The sequence below is a fragment of the Osmerus mordax genome, chromosome 11 (genome assembly GCF_038355195.1).
Source record: "Osmerus mordax isolate fOsmMor3 chromosome 11, fOsmMor3.pri, whole genome shotgun sequence".
Taxonomy (NCBI): Eukaryota; Metazoa; Chordata; class Actinopteri; order Osmeriformes; family Osmeridae; genus Osmerus; species Osmerus mordax.
In genome coordinates, this window is record NC_090060.1 from 18,499,048 (window position 1) to 18,521,297 (window position 22,250).

The window sequence follows — 22,250 nt, forward strand, 5'->3', positions numbered from 1 at the left end:
TTCCACTAACGTTCCGTTCCACTAACAGGCAACGCTAATTCAAGCTAGACCTGAATAAGCTTAGATTGTGTGCGCACACAGAGAACCGAAGCAGCCCAGATCAGGCGATCGTCGAAAACAAGAGTTATGTCGCAAAAAGCAGAGCGTAAACCAGCAAAGCAATGTTATTTTCAGCAGCATAACTGGATTTTTTGAGTTTTGTGGAGTTATCCAGAAAAATTGCAATACATCTGATCTGATCATGATTTGGCAAAACATTGTTGACCGTTTAAATTAGTAAATTGTAGGCCTACCAAATCTACTTAACATAACTAATGCATTTAGGCCTACTGATAATTAGCGTAATTTGATGAGCTGTCTGAAACCGTTCTGACAGTAATCAATGGACGATATTCTCAACAGGAGGTTGTGAATAATAGCCAAAAAAAGAACGTGGCAGAAATTGAAAATTCTATTTGGAGGTTGTGTATAAATTCAAGACACTGCAGAAGACAAGGTTTAGACTTGATGTGGGCTAATAATGTTTTTGTGTTCACACCAACAAAATTAATAAATTACTTAAAAATAACTTTGCCACACACATTTATTAACTGATAGGCTAAATGCTGAGCTTTAAAATAAAAAGGGTTAGATAACTATGACTGAAATGGGATTCACTGAAATAAGTATTATTGCACAGACCCAGCAAAGACTTTCAGATCAGAAGGTGACACAAACTGTAGCCCCTTTCTTGGCAGAGCAGTCATTTAAAATTACTCAGCATGACTAACACTATATATTTATTATATTACGCATGCATATTTAATCCAAATCCAATTATTATACTTTAAACAATGAAAATACTTTATACAATTGAATAAAAAGTCTCCTTGATTCTTTGTGTTTCAAGATGACCTGGAAAACTGATGAAAATATTCAGGTGCCACTTTGGAGCAAGGTATACCCTTCTTATTTCCTGGCATAGTTTCCTTTGCTAAACCTTTCTAAGTCACCAATCCTGTTCAACAATGTCCCACATGCACAGACACACAGAGATGCAGACAGACTGAACAGTGTCAAGGCTTGGCTACAGTGAGTTTGCTTCCTTGTGTGTGATTCCAGCAGACTACACAGTCTAGGCCTACCTACATAGAATCAGAATCGGAATGGGATTTATTCGCCATGAAAGTTTGCACAGACAAGGAATTTGCTTTGGCAGGAAGGTGCATACAATAAACATATAGTTACCAAAAATTTAAATATGTGGACTATCTATACTAAGGGTACATAAACTAGCAGTACTAAGACTGCAGTCTACTACCCATAATTTCTACTATTATAGTCTACTACTCTCCTTTCTACTACTATCCACTAAGGATGGTAGGCTGCTCTTATGTGTTCATTGCCATCCTTAAGAGTTGCTAAAGTGTTTTTCTGTACTGTATATATATATATTTTTTTTAAGAATGACAATAAAATAGATCTAGATAAACTATGCTGGGCCTGCTGAACCTATACCTCTTCCACATATACTGGTCAGGGAAGCATTACTTCTGTCTCTGAAGACCCTTGGGGCTGGTGGGATAAACGCTCTTTGTATAATCGGAGCACCTTCATCCACAGGGTTGAAGAACGGATACGCCATAATTGACATAATTGACAAAACTTGTCAAGACGCACTGCTTATTATAGGCCTTATTTTATGTCAATTAACCAATGGCTTTTGAAAACAGTGAAAGTGACATTATTTGTTAACATGTTTATTTAACTTAATACATTCTTTGGAGATGAAGTAAACACATAAATTAATTCATGCTGGGTCATATTGTGAGAAAAAAAAGTCGGCACCTATGTTTCCGAACACGGAATGGAAAATGCGTGCTGGAATTCACTCGACTGAACTGTCTTTTGACATTCTGTGTCCGCCTGTTGGAAATTATTTGCAACACATCTTAATTTAGCTCGACTTTTAGCCTGACACGGAGCAGTTTAGTTCAGAAGTATAAGTTACCTTGGTTACTTCGCTAGATCTATAATAAGCCACCTTAATGGAACGGAACTCTCGCTGAAGTAAGCGAGACTTGTCGAAATAAGCCTGGCTTTTCCTTAATCTACGTTGATGGAACACCCCCCCAGGAAAATAGGATTTCCACAGATGACCCAGTGATACCTGGAGACAGCAGGAGAGCTACATTCTGCTTAGACCTGTGACCATGGAGACAGAGTGGGAGTGGCATCAATTTTGGCATGGCAACATGGATGTGGGCATGGCTGGCAGGATGTGGTAACCCCAGCTATGTTTGGTTGTTATGGTGACAATGCAGATTGGAAAATAAGAAGCAGCAGACAGACATTTAACTCCAAACCAAAACAAACAAACTGGCACGACCACAACAACAACAACAACAAACAACATCATCACAGTGTAGCTGACCAGGTGTCAGATGTTGTCAAATCAGCAGCTTTTTAGACATCAACAGCCACATTTCATGAAAAAAATTAAAATAATTGTAATAACTATGAAAACACCCCAGCTCTTTCAAGCGATGTGACGTCCTGAATAAGCACAGCAGCACAACACCAGCAGGATGAAACACTCAGCGAGCAGCAGTTTGAGGAACTAGCTGATGAATCAACCATGGTGCTGATGAGGATGCAGCTAGGCTACGAGGCTAACTAAGATAGCTAGGCTAACAATGCTAGCTAGGCTAGCGAGGCTAACTAAGCTAGCTAAGCTAACAATGCTAGCTAGGCTAGCGAGGCTAACTAAGCTAGCTAGGCTTACAAGGTTAGCTTGGCTAATGAGATTAATAGTTCTACAACTGGATAACTCATCTAACATGCAGGCTGATTCAAAACTACAGGATATACAATATGCTTCTACATTTCTAGCTTCTACAGATTTCACGAATGGCCGGTCAAACGGCCGCGGCATAATGCACATTTTTATTTTTTATAATAATACACGGTCATGGGCCGGTCTGCGTTTCAAAGTCCCGGGCCGTTTGTCAGTCCGAGACCTTCTTACATATCGTACACTTACATATCCTACACTTACATATCGTACACTTACGTATCCTACACTTACGTATCCTACACTTACGTATCCTACACTTACGTATCCTACACTTATATATCCTACACTTACATATACTACATTGCGACATAATACACTTAACGTGCATAGCTCCACTGTGCCTGGTGACAACAAATGACACTTCCTGTTCAACATCCTGCGACGTGTCTACATGTCTGGCGTCCATGGTGACGGCTGCCATGGTGACGGCTACAGCGCTGAGCTGGATGATGGGGAGAAGAGGGCGGGTCTTACCGTTGTCATCGCAGGAGTCGGACTGAAAGGAGCTCAATGATTGGACCTCGGAGCTGCTTCCTTTGTTGCTCCCGGAGAAACAGGTGACCTCCTCGCCCATTTCCACCATCTTACCTGTCAGGGGTCAGGGAAGGGCATCATGTTAGACTGGAGTAGGTTAACAATGATTCAATCAAGATTGACCAAGACTGTTTCTACAAGAGACTGGCTGGCATCAGTGGTTGGCTGAGGGACTGTGTTTGTGTGTGAGTGCCAACCAGCTTGTCTAAATAGTAGAAAGGACTTGTTAACCAGGGGATGATTCTGTGTAATATGAATATGGATGTGCTGCTGACAACACTGCACATCCTGGAAAACAAGACACACACACACAGTGTGTCAGGATGAGAAGATCACACACACACACACACACACACACACACACACACACACACACACACACACACACACACACACACACACACACACACACACACACACACACAGTGTGTCAGGATGAGAAGATCACACACTGCATCATCCAGAAGGTGCATTTCTCTCACCCTCCTCGTCCCAAGGGCTCTTGCGGAGGGAGTCACAGTCAGACCGGCATGGCGACACGGGCGGCATGTTGGGTGCTACACTGCACACCACCACGCCCCTACGCCCGCCGGTGCCCAGTATCCGTGGCGACTCAGGGTGGAAGGTGGTCATCTCCGTCAACTCCGCCCCCCGCCCGTCCGCCATCTTGTCCAGTGTTGTGCGCGGGTCGCCCTGGAAACACGGCGTGTACGCCATCGGCCTGACGGGCACCTGGGGGGGGGCCCCGGCCCCCAGCCCCAGCCCCGCCTCTGCGTACAAGTTGAGGCTGTCGGCCGGAGAGCAGCGCAGTGCCGAGAACTGCAGCCCGTTAGCCTTGTTGAGCAGCGCGGCCGTGGCCGGGTCCTGCACCAGGGACAGGTTGTTACGGGAGTAGTTCTTCTGGAACACCTTCTTCCTCAGGGCAATGAAGAGGACGATCAGGACGATGATGACGAGCAGCACGGCAGCCAGGCCAATAAGCTCCTCCTTCCCCAGCAGGGCGTGGCCAGCCTGCATGTCGGGCACCACCACAGGACGCAGCCCGCAGCGCTGCCCCACAAAGCCCAGGGAGCAGTTACAGTAGAAGGAGCCGTGAGTGTTCACACACACACCCCCGTTCTCACACTCCCCTTCCGGAGAGCCCCGCTCACACTCGTTCACATCCTCCTGGCATCTGGGGGAGGGAGGGAGGGGGGGGGAGAGTTAGAGAGGGAGGGGGAGAGAGAGGGATGAAGGGAGTTGGAGGAGAGTTATGGAGGGGGCAGGGAGGGAAGGATAAAGGGAGGAGGGGATGGAGGAAATTGGAGGAGTTAGAGAAGGGGAGTAGAGGGAGACATCAGACCATCTTCTAATCTACTGTCTTCAGACAACAGCGTCTCACAACACAGACGAAAGAGTCAGAAACAGAGGACAGCGAACGAGAGAGGGAGGGGAGAGATAGAGGGAGAGAGGGAAACGAGAGAAAGAGGGAGGGAGACGATAGACGGAGAGAGATGGAAAGAGAGAGAGGGAGACAGAGAGAGAGGCAGAGAGAGAGAGGGAGGCAAAGAGAGAGAGGGAGGCAGAGAGAGATGAGTGTGTGTGAATATATATATATATAACAGTGAAGTTGAAAGTCCCCTGTGAGAATAGCAACAATCAGAATGAAATGCCATCTTCATCTGGTTATGAGAGACGCAGGAACAGTTTTCTAGCTCACACTGCCCCCTGCTGAGCGCAGCAGGAACCACACCTGCTGAGCGCAGCAGGAACCACAGCAGCACAGGACAGGGTTAGGTAACCCGGACGGGTGGGTAGGAAGGAGATAGAAAGATAAATAGATAGAAAGATAGATGGATTGAGAGATATAGGTACAGAAAGATAAAACTAAAATACATGATGAGTAGATAGATATACAGACAGAGAGATATATATATGTAGATAGATCCGTACGTCAACCCTCTGAAGCCTCGTCTACAGCCACACAGGAAGGCATTGCCGAGGGCTTTACACACGCCGCTGTTCTGACACGGGTTGGGAATGCACACCGTCACCTCTGTCTCACAGCGCCCTCCGGTGTACTGGAGGCTGCAACTACACGCAAAACCTGGGAGAGGGAGAGCACATGGAGGAAGAGAGGGGGAGGGAGAGAGGGAGGGAGGACGAGAGGAGGAGAGAGAGAGGAAGGGAGGTGGAGGAAGAGAGGGGGAGGGAGAGAGGGAGGGAGGTGGAGGAAGAGAGGGGGAGGGAGAGAGGGAGGGAGGTGGAGGAAGAGAGGGGGAGGGAGAGAGGGAGGGAGGTGGAGGAAGAGAGGGGGAGGGAGAGAGGTGGAGGAAGAGAGGGGGAGGGAGGGAGGTGGAGGAAGAGAGGGGGAGGGAGAGAGAGAGGGAGGGAGGTGGAGAAAGAGAGGGAGGAAGAGGGAGAGAGGGAGGGAGGTGGAGAAAGAGAGGGTGAGAAGAGAGGTAGAGGAGAGGGAGGAAGAGGGAGAGAGGGAGGGAGAGGGAGGGAAGAAGGCGAAAGAAGAAAGATGGTAAAAGAAGAGACAGGAAGAGAGAATAAATGAAGCGTTCAGAATAAAGGAGACATGTGGTACTAGGACAGAGCTCAGAGGCACACACACATTAAAGACACAGCACACATACTATCACACACACTTCTTTCAAAACACACACAGACAGACACACTTTATCACAAACATGCAGGAGTGTGTTCATGTGTGCACATGCATTGTTTTGGTTTTTGGCAGCGTTGCCGTGGAGACTTGGTAGGGGTGAGAGCCAGCCTGCCAGCCTAAACACAAACACACACCTCTGGGAAATCATTCTAGTACACACACACACGCACGCCAGCTCACAATCACACACACACTTACATTCCGGCTCACACAAACACACACACAGTAGGGAAATCACCTAGGGAAACCAGGGAAATGCCATTGTGAGTGAGCTTACACATACACACACACACACACACATTCGCCTATTCACACACACACACACACACACACACACACAAAGCCCCAGATAACCTTTAGACAGAAGTCAGGCATGACAACAGTAATAACAGGGGGTATCACAGCATGAGTGTGTGTGTGTGTTTGTGTGTGAGATTTGACAACAGGAAATGTGATGACTCTGTAGAGGTCAATGATGGGGGATGAAGGCAAGTCAGGGAACAGGGGCTGAAAACTTAACATACGTTCTTAAAATAAGGCGAGAGATAAGAGAGATGGAAAGAGCAGAGAAGGGGACCTGAGTGTCAACGAAACATTAATGAGTTATTAATCTGAGATGTTGGAGAGGGAGACCCTGGTCTCTGGAGAGGTAACCATGACGCCAGGCTTGCCAGCTGGCACACGGGCACATGGCACGGCGCCATGGTTACCAGCAATCAATTACTTCCTCGTCCATCCCTCAGGGAGACAGTAGAGTCCTGGGAGACTCGTCACAGACATTATCAGATACAAGTGTGTGTGTGTGTGTGTGGGTGTGTGAGTGTGTGTCTTCATCAGAGATGGCAGTAAATATACTCATGTTTAAAAGGACTCTGGTAAATGTTTTTGTTTTAAAAGTTTTTCCCCAAACACACAAAAAAGGAGAGGACAGAGAAGCCTAAAACAGAAAGATTAAAGCAGAGCGCAATAGAGTACAGTAGAGTATAGTAGAGTCCTCATCAAGTGATGCAAACTTTTAGTTGGAAAATATTTGTAGCTAAATATAGCTGATAGCATACAAGAACTCTGGTCGCGTGAAGTATTTAAACAAATATGTAAAACAATCTGTATTCTTGATCTGAGGCAAAGGATCTGTTAACAGAGAATACGGCCCATACTCTTGACCTGGGGAAAGGATCTGTTAACAGAGTGTATGGTTTTATATATACAGACCAGGGGTGAACCAAATGTATATGTTACTTTTAAGATGCATGTTTAAAGTTGTTTTCTCTCTTGAACAGAGATCTTATTGGGATTTATATTTTTTTTGAATTGTTTATCACTTGTATTATTGTTTTTATTGATTTTATGTAAAGCACCTTGAGCTACAATTCTTGTATGAAATGTGCTATATGAATAAAGTCTTACTTACTTACTAAATATTTTTTCAACCTTTTGAAACTTTTTCTTTTAAAATGTTTTTAGTCCCAAAAATGCACTAATGTTTCCCCACACATGGAGAGACTCTCCTTGTTGCCTTCTGCTTTGCTCCATGGTAGCTTCGTAGACTAGCTTACGTTTGTTGGGCGATATAGCCAGGAAATGAAAAAATGAGTGTGTGTGTCAGTGTGTACTAGTGTGAGTGTAAGTGTGTGTATGAGTGTGTGTGTGTACTAGTGTGAGTGTGTGTGTGAGTGTGTGCCTCCTCTTGAACAACGAGGAGGAAGTGAGAGAATTCCAGTGCCCACAATCCCCTGCAGCTTCTGTTCCAGCACTTACCACCAGAGGGCAGGCTGGTGCAGGTGGCCCCGTTGAGGCAGGGCAGAGCGAGGCAGGCATCGGGGTAGAGGTAGCACCCCAGCCTCAGCTCCGTCAGACCCACCACCTCGGCGTAGCGGCTGCGCTTGTTGTGCAGCGGCAGCTGGTTGTTGTTGAGCACCACAGAGTCCAGGCAGCCCTGGAACCCACGCAGCACCCTGGGACCCTTCTGACTGTCCAGCAGGCTGCTGGGGTTCGGGGGCTGCACCTGGACACACACACACAGGAAGGGAGACGTGAGCTGGATGTGTAACTGTAGATCCCCACTAGAGGGTGCTGTGGTGTTATAACAGCTGATGCTTATGAGGATTAAACGTCCACTACTAACTCTCACACACACACACACATCCTGTCACACACACACACTCCGTCGGTCATGCCCACCTGGGCTCCAAAGTAGATGGCTCCGTCGGGGCCGAGAGGCAGCATGCGGGGGGGTCCACGGCGTCGCTCCACGTAGCTATCGTCCAGAGACAGGCTGGTGAAGTTGGAGTTCAGCTCCAGGGAGACGGAGTGCCACTTCCCATCGTTGACGGGCCGCCCCGAGATGCCCAGCGCTCCCAAGGCGTTGCCAGGCACCCCAGGGTTGCCAGGGACGCTGCCACAGTCCAGCTGGAACCACAGCCTTCCCTCCTCCAGCTGGGGGAGGAGCCATGGAGAGGGGTGTGGTTACAGAGTCAGTTATGTCCGTTTGTAAAAGGAACAGTTGTGAAGGTCATTAAAGTTTAGTTAAACAGAAAAACAGGTTAAAAACAAACAGATGAGTAGTGCAGAAACATGAGCCCATGAAGTCCATGTGTGTGTGAGGTGTGTGTGTGTGTGTGAGGTGTGTGTGTGTGTGTGTGTGAGGTGTGGGTACGAGGAGTATGTGTGTGTGTCAGGAGTATGTGTGTGTGTACCTTGAGCAGGGTGCAGGGGTCAGAGTGTGTGTACATGATGATTCCTCGGCTCTGCAGGGTTCTGATTCGTAGTTCCAGCTTCATCTCTCCTCTGAGGCCGTCTGACACCTGGTACTTTATATAGCTGTTCCCTGAGAAGCTGAGAGACGCTTGGCCTGCGCACACACACACACACACACAGGATACAGTCACAAGAGTCCCTTCACACAGTATTTTCCTAAGAATAGCTGTATTGATCATACTATCACACACCCACACACACACATGCAGATAGAGGCAACACCAACACACACACACACACACAGTGTCCTCCGCACTCACCTGCACACTCCCCCAGCTTCCCAGCAGGGCACTGGCAGACGTAGGGCCCAGCCGTGCCCCCGGAGGCAGCGCCCCCGGAGGCAGCACCCCCGGAGGCAGCGCCCCCGGAGGCAGCGCCCCCGGAGGCCACGCACTGCATGTCCCCGGGGCAGGGCTGCCCCTCACACAGCCCCGAGGGGGGGCAGCTGGAGTCTGAGGAAGGGGGGGGGGGTTACTGAGATGTTACTATGTGTGTGTGGAGTTTGTGTGGAGTTTGTGAGGTGTGTGTGAGGTCGGTGTGAGGTCGATGTGAGGTGTGTGTGAGGTGTGTGTGAGGTGTGTGTGAGGTCGGTGTGAGGTGTGTGTGGAGCGTACAAGGTGTGTCTTGAGGTACCTGTGCAGGAGCAGCGGGCGGAGCGGTGGAAGCGAGGAGACACAAAGCTGATCCTGGGGGTGGAGTAGACCACCAGGTGGTGTGAGTCGAGCTGGATGCTCTGCTCACAGCGCCCCCCCCTGCAGTCCAGGCCGGAGCAGTTCTTCTCCAGGATGGCCGACACCCTGAGCAGGTGCTCCAGGCTCCTCCTGGCAGCGCTCAGCTTCTGCGTCAGGTACGCCGCCTGGTAGAACCCTCCCTCCGCCGTCTCCACGGCGACCAGCAGGTCCAGCTGCTGCGTCCCGCCCACGGGCTGCAGACTGAGCACGTGCAGCTCGTCCCTCTTCCCCTGCGTCTCCGCGGCGACCCGCAGCACCCGGACGACAGCGTCGAGGTGCGTGGCGACGAAGTGGTGCGGCGCGGCGCTCTCAAAGCGCACGGTCACCGCCTGGCGCAACATCTCCAGGGAGGCCTGCCGCACGTGCACGCTCACGGGTACGCTCACGGTGAAGCGGCCGTCCGTCACCGTGGCGTTGAGGGCGTAGCGGCCTGCATCCAGCCCGCTCAGGGCGATGATGCGGCCGTCACGGGGGCTGATCTTGAAGAGGCTGCGCTGGGCCGGGGGGGCGTGGCCGAACACCAGCGCGTCATACGGGTCGGCGTCGGTGGCATGGAGCTGACCTATGACCCCGCCTGGGAACTCGTCCTCCATAGTGACGATGCTGATCTCCAGGGGCAACGCCACGGGCCTGTGCAGACTCTCCTCTATGACACGCACCGTTACCGTGGACGACGACGACAGGCGAGGCTTCCCAGAATCCTTCACCTGCACGCAGGGACAGCTCAGCATGGTGGGACCAATCACAATAGCTACAGGGTAGAACTGGCCAATAAGAACAGCTACAGGGTAAAGCTGGCCAATCAGAAGGTTTCCTCACCTGGACCATGATGACGTACTCCGTGGCGAGCTCTCTCCTGAACACCTGATTGGCTACGAGAGTCCCGTCGCGTTCCAATAGAAACTCTCCGCCCTCATTGCCAGACAGGATATGGAACTCAAACGGAGGACCGTTGTGGGTGGAGTCCTGGTCGGTGACGGACAGCTGGAGGATGCTGGTGCCGATGGCCTTGTTCTCCTAGAGAGGAGAGGAGGAGGAGGAGGAGAGGGGGAGGAGGAGAGGGGGAGGAGGACAGGGGGAGGAGGAGAGGGGGGGGAGGAGGACAGGGGGAGGAGGAAGAGGAGAAACAGAAGATCAAAATGTTTAGATTTGTTGAATTTTTTAAAAGTGTGTGTTCACTGAACCCCCGGTTAGGGTTAGGGTTAGTGTGTGTTCACTGAACCCCCGGTTAGGGTTAGTGTGTGTTCACTGAACCCCCGGTTAGGGTTAGGGTTAGTGTGTGTTCACTGAACCCCCGGTTAGGGTTAGGGTTAGTGTGTGTTCACTGAACCCCCGGTTAGGGTTAGTGTGTGTTCACTGAACCCCCGGTGTGCCTCACCTGGATGACGGTAGTGAGGTTGGCCGGGCTGAAGGTGGGTGGGTTGTCATTGATGTCGGAGACGTCGATGTTGACCGTGACAGTGGAGAACATGGGGGCGGAGCCTCCATCCTGGGCCCTGACCGAGAGAGAGTACCCTGACACCTGGGGGAGCAAGCACAGGAAACTAACTTCTGACTTGCCCATGAGAAACCACATTAAAGCAGGGTAGGTAATGTTTTTGAGAAGCACTTTTTGTCATATTTGCTTAAATAAACCAAGCTACCAATAAATCTAAAAGTTTAGTGTGTGTAGCCTGTGTGCGTGTGTGTGCGCGTGTGTGTCTCACCATCTCTCGGTCCAGCTGCTTGTTGATCTTCAGTAGGCCAGTGACAGGGTTGATGTAGAAGTGTTTGTCTCTGTCTCCACTAACGATGGAGTACTCCACCTCCCCGTTCACCTGGCTGTCCACATCTTCTGCTGTCAGCTGCACACACACACACAGGTTATACACACACACAGGTTATACACACACACACACACAGGTTATACACACACACAGGTTATACACACACACACACAGGTTATACACACACACACAGGTTATACACACACACAGGTTACACTTTCATTTTTCAGAAAACTTACTTTCACTCCTTACATTTTTTAAACAAATATATTTTTTAGGGGGTTGAAAAACATGAAACTTTTTTATGTGTGGGAGGCCCAAAAAAAGTTGACAAAAATATATATTTTTAAAAGGTTTAGAAAAAAAAGTTTAGAAAGGTTCAAACATATATATATTTTTTTTTGTGTGTGGGGAAAACACATTTAAAAAAACTTTAACTTTTAAATGTTTGAAAGAACTAGAACATTTTTTGTGTTCTAGTTTTGAAAAATGTTTTTTTTAAATGTTTAGGAAATAAAGTTTTGTAAGGTTGAAACATAAAAATAAAATAAAAACATTTTGTAGATAAAGTTTCAAAAGGTTGAAAAAACATTTTGGAAAACAAGTTTCCAAGGGTTACTTCAACTTTTACCAGTCTTTTTAAACATGAGTATCTGTACTTCTACCTGAGCAAAGGATGTGTGTACTTTTGCCATCTCTGCTCCGTGGCTCACCTTGACGACGGGCTCCCCGATGGCAGCATCCTCCGCTACCACAGCAACGTAGGCGTCCCGGCTGAACATGGGGGCGTTGTCGTTGACGTCCGTTACATTGATGTTCACCGTGGTAACAGCACTGAGGGGCGGAGTCCCGCCGTCTGTGGCCTCGAGAGTCAGGAAGTAGTCTTTACAGGTCTCATAGTCCAGGCGGCTGGATACCAGGACGGCTCCTGGGGGAGGGAGAGGAGGGGTTAAAGAGGGTGTAAACAGACCAACTCTACGTCCTTCCCTCCCAACCCTTCATGTGAGCACATCATCCTCCCTCAGCCTTCCTCACTGCACCCCTCTCCCCCCCTCCCGTCTCCTCACCAGTCAGAGGGTGGATGTGGAACTTCCCGTGCTCGTTCCCAGAGCGGATGCTGTATGTGATCTCTGCGTTGGTGCCGATGTCCTTGCTGGCGGCATGCACTCTAAGCACCTCCTCCCCCACGGCCGCGTCCTCCGCCACGCTGGCCAGCGCGTCGCGCCGCCAGAACACCGGGGGGTTGTCATTGATGTCTAGCACCGTCACAGTCACGTTGGCCAGCGAGGAGAGGCGCGGCGAGCCCTGGTCGGAGGCCCGCACCGTGATCAGGTAGGATGGCTGCTGCTCGCGGTCCAGGGAACGCTCCAGAACCACGATGCCCGTCGTCTGGTCAATGGAGAAGCTGCCCTCTGCAGAGTCAGCCAGGGAGTACAGTACCCTGCGACTGGAGCCTGGGGGGGAGGAGGAGGAAGAGAGTGGTTAAGGTTGAGATACAGGCAGGAGGAGAGGTTCCAGTTTGCCATCAATCTGTGTTTCATTAACCTCTCTTCTCTCTTCTCCTGATCCCCCCTTCTCATCCAGCCACAAACCTCTACCAGAAAGAGAGGAGCAGGAAGAGAGGAGCAGGAAGAGAGGAGCAGGAAGAGAGGAGCAGGAAGAGAGAGAGAGGAGCAGGAAGAGAGAGAGGAGCAGGAAGAGAGAGAGAGGAGCATGGTCTCACCCTCGTCGGGGTCGCTGGCCTGGATGCGTGTGAGCAGGGCTCTGGGTGCGGTGTGTTCGTACACGCTGGCAGCATACAGCGGCAGGGAGAACACTGGGGCGTGGTCGTTCACGTCCAGCAGGCTGAGCTGCACCACAGACCGGCACCACAGACCACCCCCGTCTATCGCCTGGGCTACCAGCCGGTACACCGGAGTCTTCTCCCGGTCCAGAGGGGCGGCGGTCTGGATCTCACCTGGACACACACACACGTTACATACACACCATTTACACACACACACAACCACATACACACTGGTGTCTGGGTGTGACAGCAGAGAGGGTTACCGGTGTCAGGGTCCATGGTGAAGTCCAGGGCCCCTGGGCCCTGCAGGGAGTACTGCAGCCAGGAGTGCAGCCCCAGATCTGGGTCGGACGCCCCCACCTTCACCACCACCCGGCCCACCGCCACGTCCTCCAGCAGCAAAGCTGTGTACAGCGCCTGCACACACACAGGGAGAACACACACACAGTTAAAACACACACACAGTTAAAACACACACACAGTTAAAACACACAGGGCCTCATGTACTAACGCTTTTGCGCCCACTTCAGGCGTATTTGTTTCGCAATTTGCGTGTAAAAGCATGGCGAGGTATGTACAAACATGCCGCACTGTTTCCCGCCGTCGCGGGAACTGAAAATGGCAAACTGCGCTTTTTGGTGTCATGCATATGCATTCACGGGAGGGTCAAGGGGAAAGTGGGAGTTTCTCATAAAGAGATGGGAGGGGATGCGTAAAGTGCGCCTAATTATGTATTCCGCGGTATGTACAAAAACCGCCTGTTTAAGCGCACCTCTATTTTGAGGTGAAAATTCTCCGCCTGTTAAAAGCAGGCGTAAACCAGGATGCGCATATGCCTCCTGGTGAAATGGCAGCCGTAACCCGAACAAGACGAAGACATAGGCCAAAGGATTTTTGCCACAAGGATCACACTTTTAGAGTTGAGTGAACACAAAATCATTACGCGTAACAACCATGCAATATTAGTTACTGGAAGAAATCAAAGATTAAATCGAATCTCCGACTCAGCGTTCACATTCCATTCCAGCAGTTGTTAAACTCCTCGCTACATTACATTATATTGGCATCAGGATCATTTCAGTCATCGCTGTTTTGACTTTGGTGGCTGATCCATGATAGAAAGAGAGAAGGAGGCCCATTCAATTGCGCGTTTAAATGCTCGCAATGTACGGTATAGTGGGCGGAGAAAGGCGCTGATTACCCGATGACTTTCAGGTTTCGTAAATACGACGTAAACTGTATCACAAAGTATCACAGCGTGCGCTTTCTGTGTGTTGGCCATGGCGCTAATAACGCTACGTTTGCAAATGTACGTACATGAGTGTGTGATAGTGTGGGTGAGTGAGTGTGTTGCATGAGATGCATGCGTGTGTGTGTGTGCGTGTGTGTATGTGTGTGTAGGACAAACCGACCTGGTCACAAACGGGTCTGTTGTCGTTGGCGTCTGTCACTGTCACCTCCACCGTTGCCCTGGTGACGAAGAGTCCGTCGCTAGCGGTTACGTTAAGTGTGTAGAGGTCCTGCTCCTCACGGTCCAGTGGCCTCTTCACGTACATCTTCCACTCCCCCTGCACCTGGCCCAGCGCAAACACTCCCCGCGGGTTCCCTCCTGAAGACACACAGCATCAGTACTGAGCCTGACCTCTGACCCCTCACACTGACCCTGAAACAAGGGTCTTTACACTACATTCTAACTACAGCGTATGTGCGTTCAACTCCAAACATTTGAACACCACATTCCCCTACAGCAGCACTGAGACCAGAACGAAACCTGCTCACACACTTCAGACTGCTGTATGTGTGTGTGTGTGTGTGTGTGTGTGTATGTGTGTGTGTGTGTGTGTGTGTGTGTGCGCGCGCATGTACACAGGAAGCCATTAAGCAACTTCAATAAGGGCCCTTCACCAACAGCCTCTTCACTGCTCCATCACTAACGACTCAAACATGTATAAACACACACTTTATGACAGATTAGCACATTTAAACAACACACAAACACGAGCAGTACAAAATTGCAGACAAAGGCACAACAGACACACATACACACTTATAGGCAGACACACAACAGAGACAAACACACAGACTTGCGTCCTACGGTGACACACACTATCCCTATATGAACCAGAGAAGAAATTTGTTGAAAAGAATAAAAGGGACTTATATGGTTAACCCAATACTCTCACCTGCTGCTGTACCAGACCAGACTACATTTACATTTTACATTTATTCATTTAGCAGACGCTTTTATCCAAAGCGACTTCCAAGAGAGAGCTTTACAAAGTGCATAGGTCACTGATAATAACAACAAGATAGTCACAAAAACATTGCGAGTAGCCAGAACATGAAGCACACATTGTGAACAACCAAAGTAAGTGCCAAAGGGAAGAACCATAAGTGCATGTAGTTAAACAAGTTACAATTAAACAACATGAACCGCTATAAGTGCAAGTGTACCTGTGGAAAAAACAAGCAACAATAATAAAAACAATATATCACAGCGAGTACAAAAAATGTAAATCAGTTACCACTAACCACAAGAGCAACAAGTCTCTAAGCAAGAGTCATTGTGATCCTTGAGGAAACTAACATCGGGTCAAGCGAACCATTCCTAAGTACCGTTGTACTCCCGGAACAAGTGCGTCTTGAGCCTTTTCTTGAAGGTGGAGAGACAGTCAGTGTCTCTGATGGAGGTGGGGAGTTGATTCCACCACTGGGGGGCCAGACAGGAGAAGAGCTTGTGTTGGGACCGGGCGGTCTTGAGCGGTGGGACCACCAGGCGGTTGTCTAAAGAAGACCGTAGGTGACGGGTGGGGGTGTAAGGCTGCAGGAGAGACTTGATGTAGACAGGTGCAGTCCCGTTCACTGCTCGGAAGGTCAGTACCAGGGTCTTGAATCTGATACGGGCCATGATAGGTAGCCAGTGGAGAGAGATGAGGAGTGGGGTAACATGGGAGCGTCTGGGTAGATTGTAGACCAGGCGGGCCACTGCGTTCTGAATCCTCTGAAGAGGGCGGGTTGCACATGCTGGGAGACCAGCGAGCAGCGAGTTGCAGTAGTCCAACTTGGAGAGGACAAGTGCTTGGACTAGCAGCTGGGTGGAGTAACCCTCACCTCCTCCTGTACCAGACCAGACTAATGCTCACCTCCTCCTGTACCAGACCAGACTAACGCTCACCTCCTCCTGTACCAGACCAGACTAATGCTCACCTCCTCCTGTACCAGACCAACCCTCACCTCCTCCTGTACCAGACCAGACTAACGCTCACCTCCTCCTGTACCAGACCAGACTAAGGCTCACCTCCTCCTGTACCAGACCAGACTAACGCTCACCTCCTCCTGTACCAGACCAGACTAACGCTCACCTCCTCCTGTACCACACCAGACTAACCCTCACCTCCTCCTGTACCAGACCAGACTAACCCTCACCTGCAGCTGTACCAGACCAGACTAACCCTCACCTCCTCCTGTACCAGACCAGACTAACGCTCACCTCCTCCTGTACCACACCAGACTAACCCTCACCTCCTCCTGTACCAGACCAGACTAACCCTCACCTGCTGCTGTACCAGACCAGACTAACGCTCACCTCCTCCTGTACCACACCAGACTAACCCTCACCTCCTCCTGTACCAGACCAGACTAACGCTCCCCTGCAGCTGTACCAGACCAGACTAACGCTCACCTTCTTCCATCTGCTTTGTTCATTCACCCAACAGGAAGCTCTTCCTGCTACAGAACATCATCAACACTTAATAATTCATGAGCTTGTTCTCCCTGCGTGTTTGTTATCACGTTCAATCATGAAACTTTGATGCAGACAAGATGGATGAATTTTGGAAGACCAGGCATGTGAGCTGTCTAGACGGCTGGTTGAGAGGCAGAGCGATTTGCTGCCGAGAGCGACATCAACACCCACACATCCTCCAGGAGTTTAATAAACCCAGGATGTCGAAGAGAGAGGAACTGCTCACAAAACAAAGCAGGACTGAACTCAATAACAGAATAAAACAGCCAAGATGAAGTATGTGACTCCAACTATTATATTAAATCAAGTGTTATTTGGTGTGTGATGTTAGGGCCTGTTCCGACTTCCTCTGGTGTTTTCATCAAGTATGAGTGTATCTGAATTTCCACTGTCTTCTAAAATCTAATTGAATTGTATTTGTGTAGCCCCACAAGCCATCTCACAGAGCGCTTCACAGATGCCCACAGATCAGCACCTAGGCTAAGACTTCCCAAAAACCTGCAGAGAGGAATAAAATGTAGGAAACCTTGGGAGAAGCAACTCTGCTGTGTCAGTTCTCTACAGCTCGGAGAAGCAACTCTACAGCTCGGAGAAGCAACTCTACAGCTCGGAGAAGCAACTCTACAGCTCGGAGAAGCAACTCTACAGCTCGGAGAAGCAACTCTACAGCTCGGAGAAGCAACTCTACAGCTCGGAGAAGCAACTCTACAGCTCGGAGAAGCAACTCTACAGCTCGGAGAAGCAACTCTACAGCTCGGAGAAGCAACTCTACAGCTCGGAGAAGCAACTCTACAGCTCGGAGAAGCAACTCTACAGCTCAGAGAAGCAACTCTACAGCTCAGAGAAGCAACTCTACAGCTCAGAGAAGCAACTCTAGTTGCAGTTAGTTGCCAGTATCTATTCTCTCTCTCTCTCTCTCTCTCTCTCTCTTTCTCTCCCTCCCTCATGGGAAAGGTTTGTGGTGTCATTAGCTTTATTTCTCTCTCTCCCTTGTTCTCTTCTACTCCTCCTTTAATGTGTTAGTGTTAGTGTGTGCCCCTCTCCTATTCAACCTCTCCCTCCATCTTCACCCCTCTCTCTCCCTCCATCTTCACCCCTCTCTCTCTCCCTCCATCTTCAACCCCTCTCTACCTCCATCTTCACCCCTCTCTCTCCCTCCATCTTCACCCCTCTCTCTCCCTCCATCTTCACCCTTCTCTCCCTCCATCTTCACCCCTCTCTCCCTCCATCTTCAACCTCTCTCTCCCTCCATCTTCACCCCTCTCTCTCTCCCTCCATCTTCAACCCCTCTCTCCCTCCATCTTCACCCCTCTCTCCCTCCATTTTCACCCCTCTCTCCATCCATCTTCAACCCCTCTCTCCCTCCATTTTCAACCCCTCTCTCCCTCCATCTTCAACAGCTCTCTTCATCCATCTTCAACCCCTCTCTCCCTCCATCTTCACCCCTCTCTCCCTCCATTTTCACCCCTCTCTCCCTCCATCTTCAACCCCTCTCTCCATCCATCTTCAACCCCTCTCTCCCTCCATCTTCACCCCTCTCCCTCCATCTTCAACCCCTCTCTCCATCCATCTTCAACCCCTCTCTCCCTCCATCTTCACCCCTCTCTCCCTCCATCTTCACCCCTCTCTCCCTCCATTTTCACCCCTCTCCCTCCATCTTCAACCCCTCTCTCCATCCATCTTCAACCCCTCTCTCCCTCCATTTTCACCCCTCTCCATCCATCTTCAACCCCTCTCTCACTCCATCTTCAACCCCTCTCTCCCTCCATCTTCACCCCTCTCTCTCCCTCCATCTTCACCCCCTCCCTCCCTCTCTCTCCCTCTTCACCCCCTCCCTCCCTCTCTCTCCCTCTTCACCCCCTCGCTCTCTCCCTCCCTCCCTTTCCTCCCTTTCACCCCTTCCCTCCCTTTCACCCCTTCCCTCCCTCTCCCCCTCTATTCCTACTGTCATCTAGAAGGTCACACCCTTCATAATGTCTCTGATCTGTGCGTAGCTCATTAACGTGCCTTGGGGTGGTGGATCTCCCAAATCCTTCATCTCTCCTGCTCCCCCCTGCATCTCTCCTGCTCCCCCCAGCATCTCTCCTGCTCCCCCCTTCATCTCTCCTGCTCCCCCCAGCATCTCTCCTGCTCCCCCCAGCATCTCTCCTGCTCCCCCCTGCATCTCTCCTGCTCCCCCCAGCATCTCTCCTGCTCCCCCCAGCATCTCTCCTGCTCCCCCCAGCATCTCTCCTGCTCCCCCCAGCATCTCTCCTGCTCCCCCCAGCATCTCTCCTGCTCCCCCCAGCATCTCTCCTGCTCCCCCCAGCATCTTTCCTGCTCCCCCCTGCTCCCCCCAGCATCTCTCCTGCTCCCCCCTGCATCTCTCCTGCTCCCCCCAGCATCTCTCCTGCTCCCCCCAGCATCTCTCCTGCTCCCCCCAGCATCTCTCCTGCTCCCCCCAGCATCTCTCCTGCTCCCCCCAGCATCTCTCCTGCTCCCCCCTGCATCTCTCCTGCTCCCCCCAGCATCTCTCCTGCTCCCCCCAGCATCTCTCCTGCTCCCCCCAGCATCTCTCCTGCTCCCCCCTGCATCTCTCCTGCTCCCCCCAGCAGCAGGGTGGTCCTCGCTCTCTCCCCCCACAGCATCATCAATCTTTACTCGCCTGTCAATTAGCTCAAGAAAAGATCTATCAACGCGTCTTTAAGGACTCTTTCTTTCGATGGTGTTGGCATTCTCTCTCTCTCTCTCTCTCTCTCTCTGTCTCTCTGTCTCTCTCTCTTAGACTTAGACAAGGGAGTCAGGTGGCTGAGCGGTTAGGGAAGCGGGCTTGTAATCAGAAGGTTGCCAGTTCGATTCCCGGCCGTGCCAGATGACGATGTGTCCTTGGGCTCGGAGGAATGTCCCTGTACTTACTGTAAGTCGCTCTGGATAAGAGCGTCTGCTAAAATGACTAAATGTAAATGTAGACTTCTAAATTTATACTGTTAGACTACGACGCTATTTACAACCGTGTCGGCAAGCAGTAATTTTGAGGCACGTCAAGGGAAGGGGTCATAATTCACCTGAGAAAATGCTTATCTAGCAGGGTGGACGTCAGCAGTATTCAAGTCGTTACCATGGCGCTTGTTTCTTGATCAACATGCATCTGAATAGTTTTAAATATTAATTAATCATGTTTCATGTCCTTCATATAGCGCTGTGAGTATTCCAGCCATGCTTATTCACAAGCTGTGTTCAGGTGGGTTAGGATGTGAGGCAGCCAGCTGCATACTGATCCTCATCTCAACATGCCAGGCAAAGAGAGACCAGCCAGCACAAACACCACAGGAGTCATGATGAGCATATTCATATAGGGAGGCAAATACACAGAACGATAGGGACTCCAACAGAGTATATAGAGGTTCAACAGACAACAGAATCCTCACGTACACACACACACACACTAGACCCCATCAGAGCTGATTATGTCCACTCACCTGTGATGTGGTAGCTGACCTGCCGGTTCACGCTGGAGCTATCGTCGTCACGCGTGTTCAGGACTGCCACCACCTCCCCTGGGGGGTCGCTCTCCCGCACAGAGCCCCAGTACCGCTCCTCCACGAACCGGGGAGGGTTGTCGTTGGCGTCCGACACGGCCACCAGCACTGTGGTGGTGGAGGACAACGCCAGGGCCTCCCCCAGGTCCGAGCCCACCACGGTGAAGGTGTAGGACGGGTGTGTCTCGTGGTCCAGCTCCCTCAGACTGGAGACCCAGCCGCTGTTGCTGTCGATGGAGAAAGTGGCGGACGCGCCTTCAGCCTCGCCCTGGGCCGACGTCCCCAGGCTGTAGGTGACCTGCCCGTTGGCTCCGGAGTCGGGGTCGGAGGCCTGGACCTGGATGATCCTGGTCCCCACGGGCATCCCTTCCATGACAGTGGCTTCGTACGAGCTGGACTCGAACGCCGGCTTGTTGTCGTTGAGGTCGAGGATCCGCACCTCCACGTCCACGCTGGTGACGGCATCCATCTTGGCCTGCGGCAGCGTGGCCGTCAGCTTGAAGTAGAAGACCTTGATGAGCTCGTGGTCCAGGGGCTTGTCCACCTTAACCACCCCGGTGTCTTTCTCCACCACCAGGACGCCATCTTGGTTGTTCTCGCCGGTTTCACCGTTCACCAGGGCAAACGACACGGGAACAGAGGTCAGAGAGGGTGGGACCACAAGGCGAACAGACCCAATGGCAGAGCCGAGGGGCGTGTCCTCGGGGACAGAGAAGGAGTACTGCGGTTGGCTGAACGCCGGCAGGAGTGCATCGGGCGCCAGGACGTGGATGTAGACGGAGACCAGTGAGTGTCTGACCGGGACTCCTCCGTCCAGCGCCTTCACGAAGAACGACAGCACCGAGTTGCGCAAGTGGCTGAAACTGCCCTTGGTAACCATCCAGCCGTTGTCGGGGTCGATCTCCAGGATGTCCACCACGGGGACGTGAGCCTCGCTGTAGAGGGAGTATGTCACCCGGGCGTTTGCCCCGTCGTCAGGATCCACCGCCTGGATCTGGGTCACCAGGTAGCCCTTCCCCACGTCCGACTTCACAGACGCCCGGTACTCATTGGCTCTGAAGCGAGGGCTGTTGTCGTTCTCGTCCAGGAGGGCGACGCGCACCGTGCAGAAGGCGGCCCTGTCGCCGCCATCCCGGGCTGCCACGCTCAGCGTGATGTCCCTGTTATCTGGCTCCTCACGGTCTAGCTTCTCCAGGGTGGTGATCTGCCCGCTGGCGTCCACGCTGAACTGGTCCTTGCCCACTTCGTTGGCGAACGAGTAGGAGATCTGTCCGAATACTCCTGGGTCTGCGTCTGTCGCCTTCACCTGGGAGACGATACAGATTCAATATATCAAGAATAAAATGAATAGATACACAGCTTTGAATTCAGTTTCACAGGAGGGAAAAAAAACGTGCAACGTAACGTAAAATCCAATACAGGCAACGCAATTGTGACCAAGATTAACATTTTGACACCAACGTTGTGTATGTAGTGCAAAAATTGAGGGATGAATTAGGGTGGGAAAATAAATAATAATAATAAATAATAACTAGAGAGGGTACAATTTCTGGGGAAATTGTAGGGTGTGCTTGCTTGCTTCGGTTGCAGAGTGGTCCGTTTTTTAATGACATTTTTACAACTGATATTTCTTTATATTTGATATTAAATGCATACTTATTATTTATAAAAATTACATAGATTTAAAAGCATAATTGTTTTGCTGCTCATTTACAACTCAAAATACTAAGAGTGGAGTGTAGAATGAAATAGTTGTCTTCTCATTTCCCCTGCAAGAGGGAATGGTGATCGGCTATATACAGTAGCAGCCTCATAGTTGAATCAAAACGAATACATTTGGAAGAACGGTGTAAACATTTACCTAATCTCTATGACTTAAACGTCCTTTTAAGTTTTTCCCTTTTCGTGATATTTTCAGGCATTT

At 50.6% G+C, this 22,250-nt stretch overlaps 1 protein-coding gene across 1 annotated transcript in view; it reads right to left on the reverse strand.

The window, feature by feature from the left end:
- Positions 1-22,250, reverse strand: part of fat3a (FAT atypical cadherin 3a) — a 68,142-nt gene that overhangs the window by 3,815 nt on the left and 42,077 nt on the right. Inside the window, 17 exon segments of the mRNA XM_067245716.1 lie at positions 3,311-3,424; positions 3,853-4,544; positions 5,303-5,456; positions 7,782-8,028; positions 8,205-8,459; positions 8,720-8,874; positions 9,041-9,232; positions 9,414-10,218; positions 10,331-10,528; positions 10,890-11,033; positions 11,218-11,355; positions 11,991-12,205; positions 12,345-12,731; positions 13,001-13,234; positions 13,327-13,480; positions 14,476-14,672; positions 20,267-21,632. Coding sequence (XP_067101817.1) covers positions 3,311-3,424; positions 3,853-4,544; positions 5,303-5,456; positions 7,782-8,028; positions 8,205-8,459; positions 8,720-8,874; positions 9,041-9,232; positions 9,414-10,218; positions 10,331-10,528; positions 10,890-11,033; positions 11,218-11,355; positions 11,991-12,205; positions 12,345-12,731; positions 13,001-13,234; positions 13,327-13,480; positions 14,476-14,672; positions 20,267-21,632 — 5,647 coding nt within the window.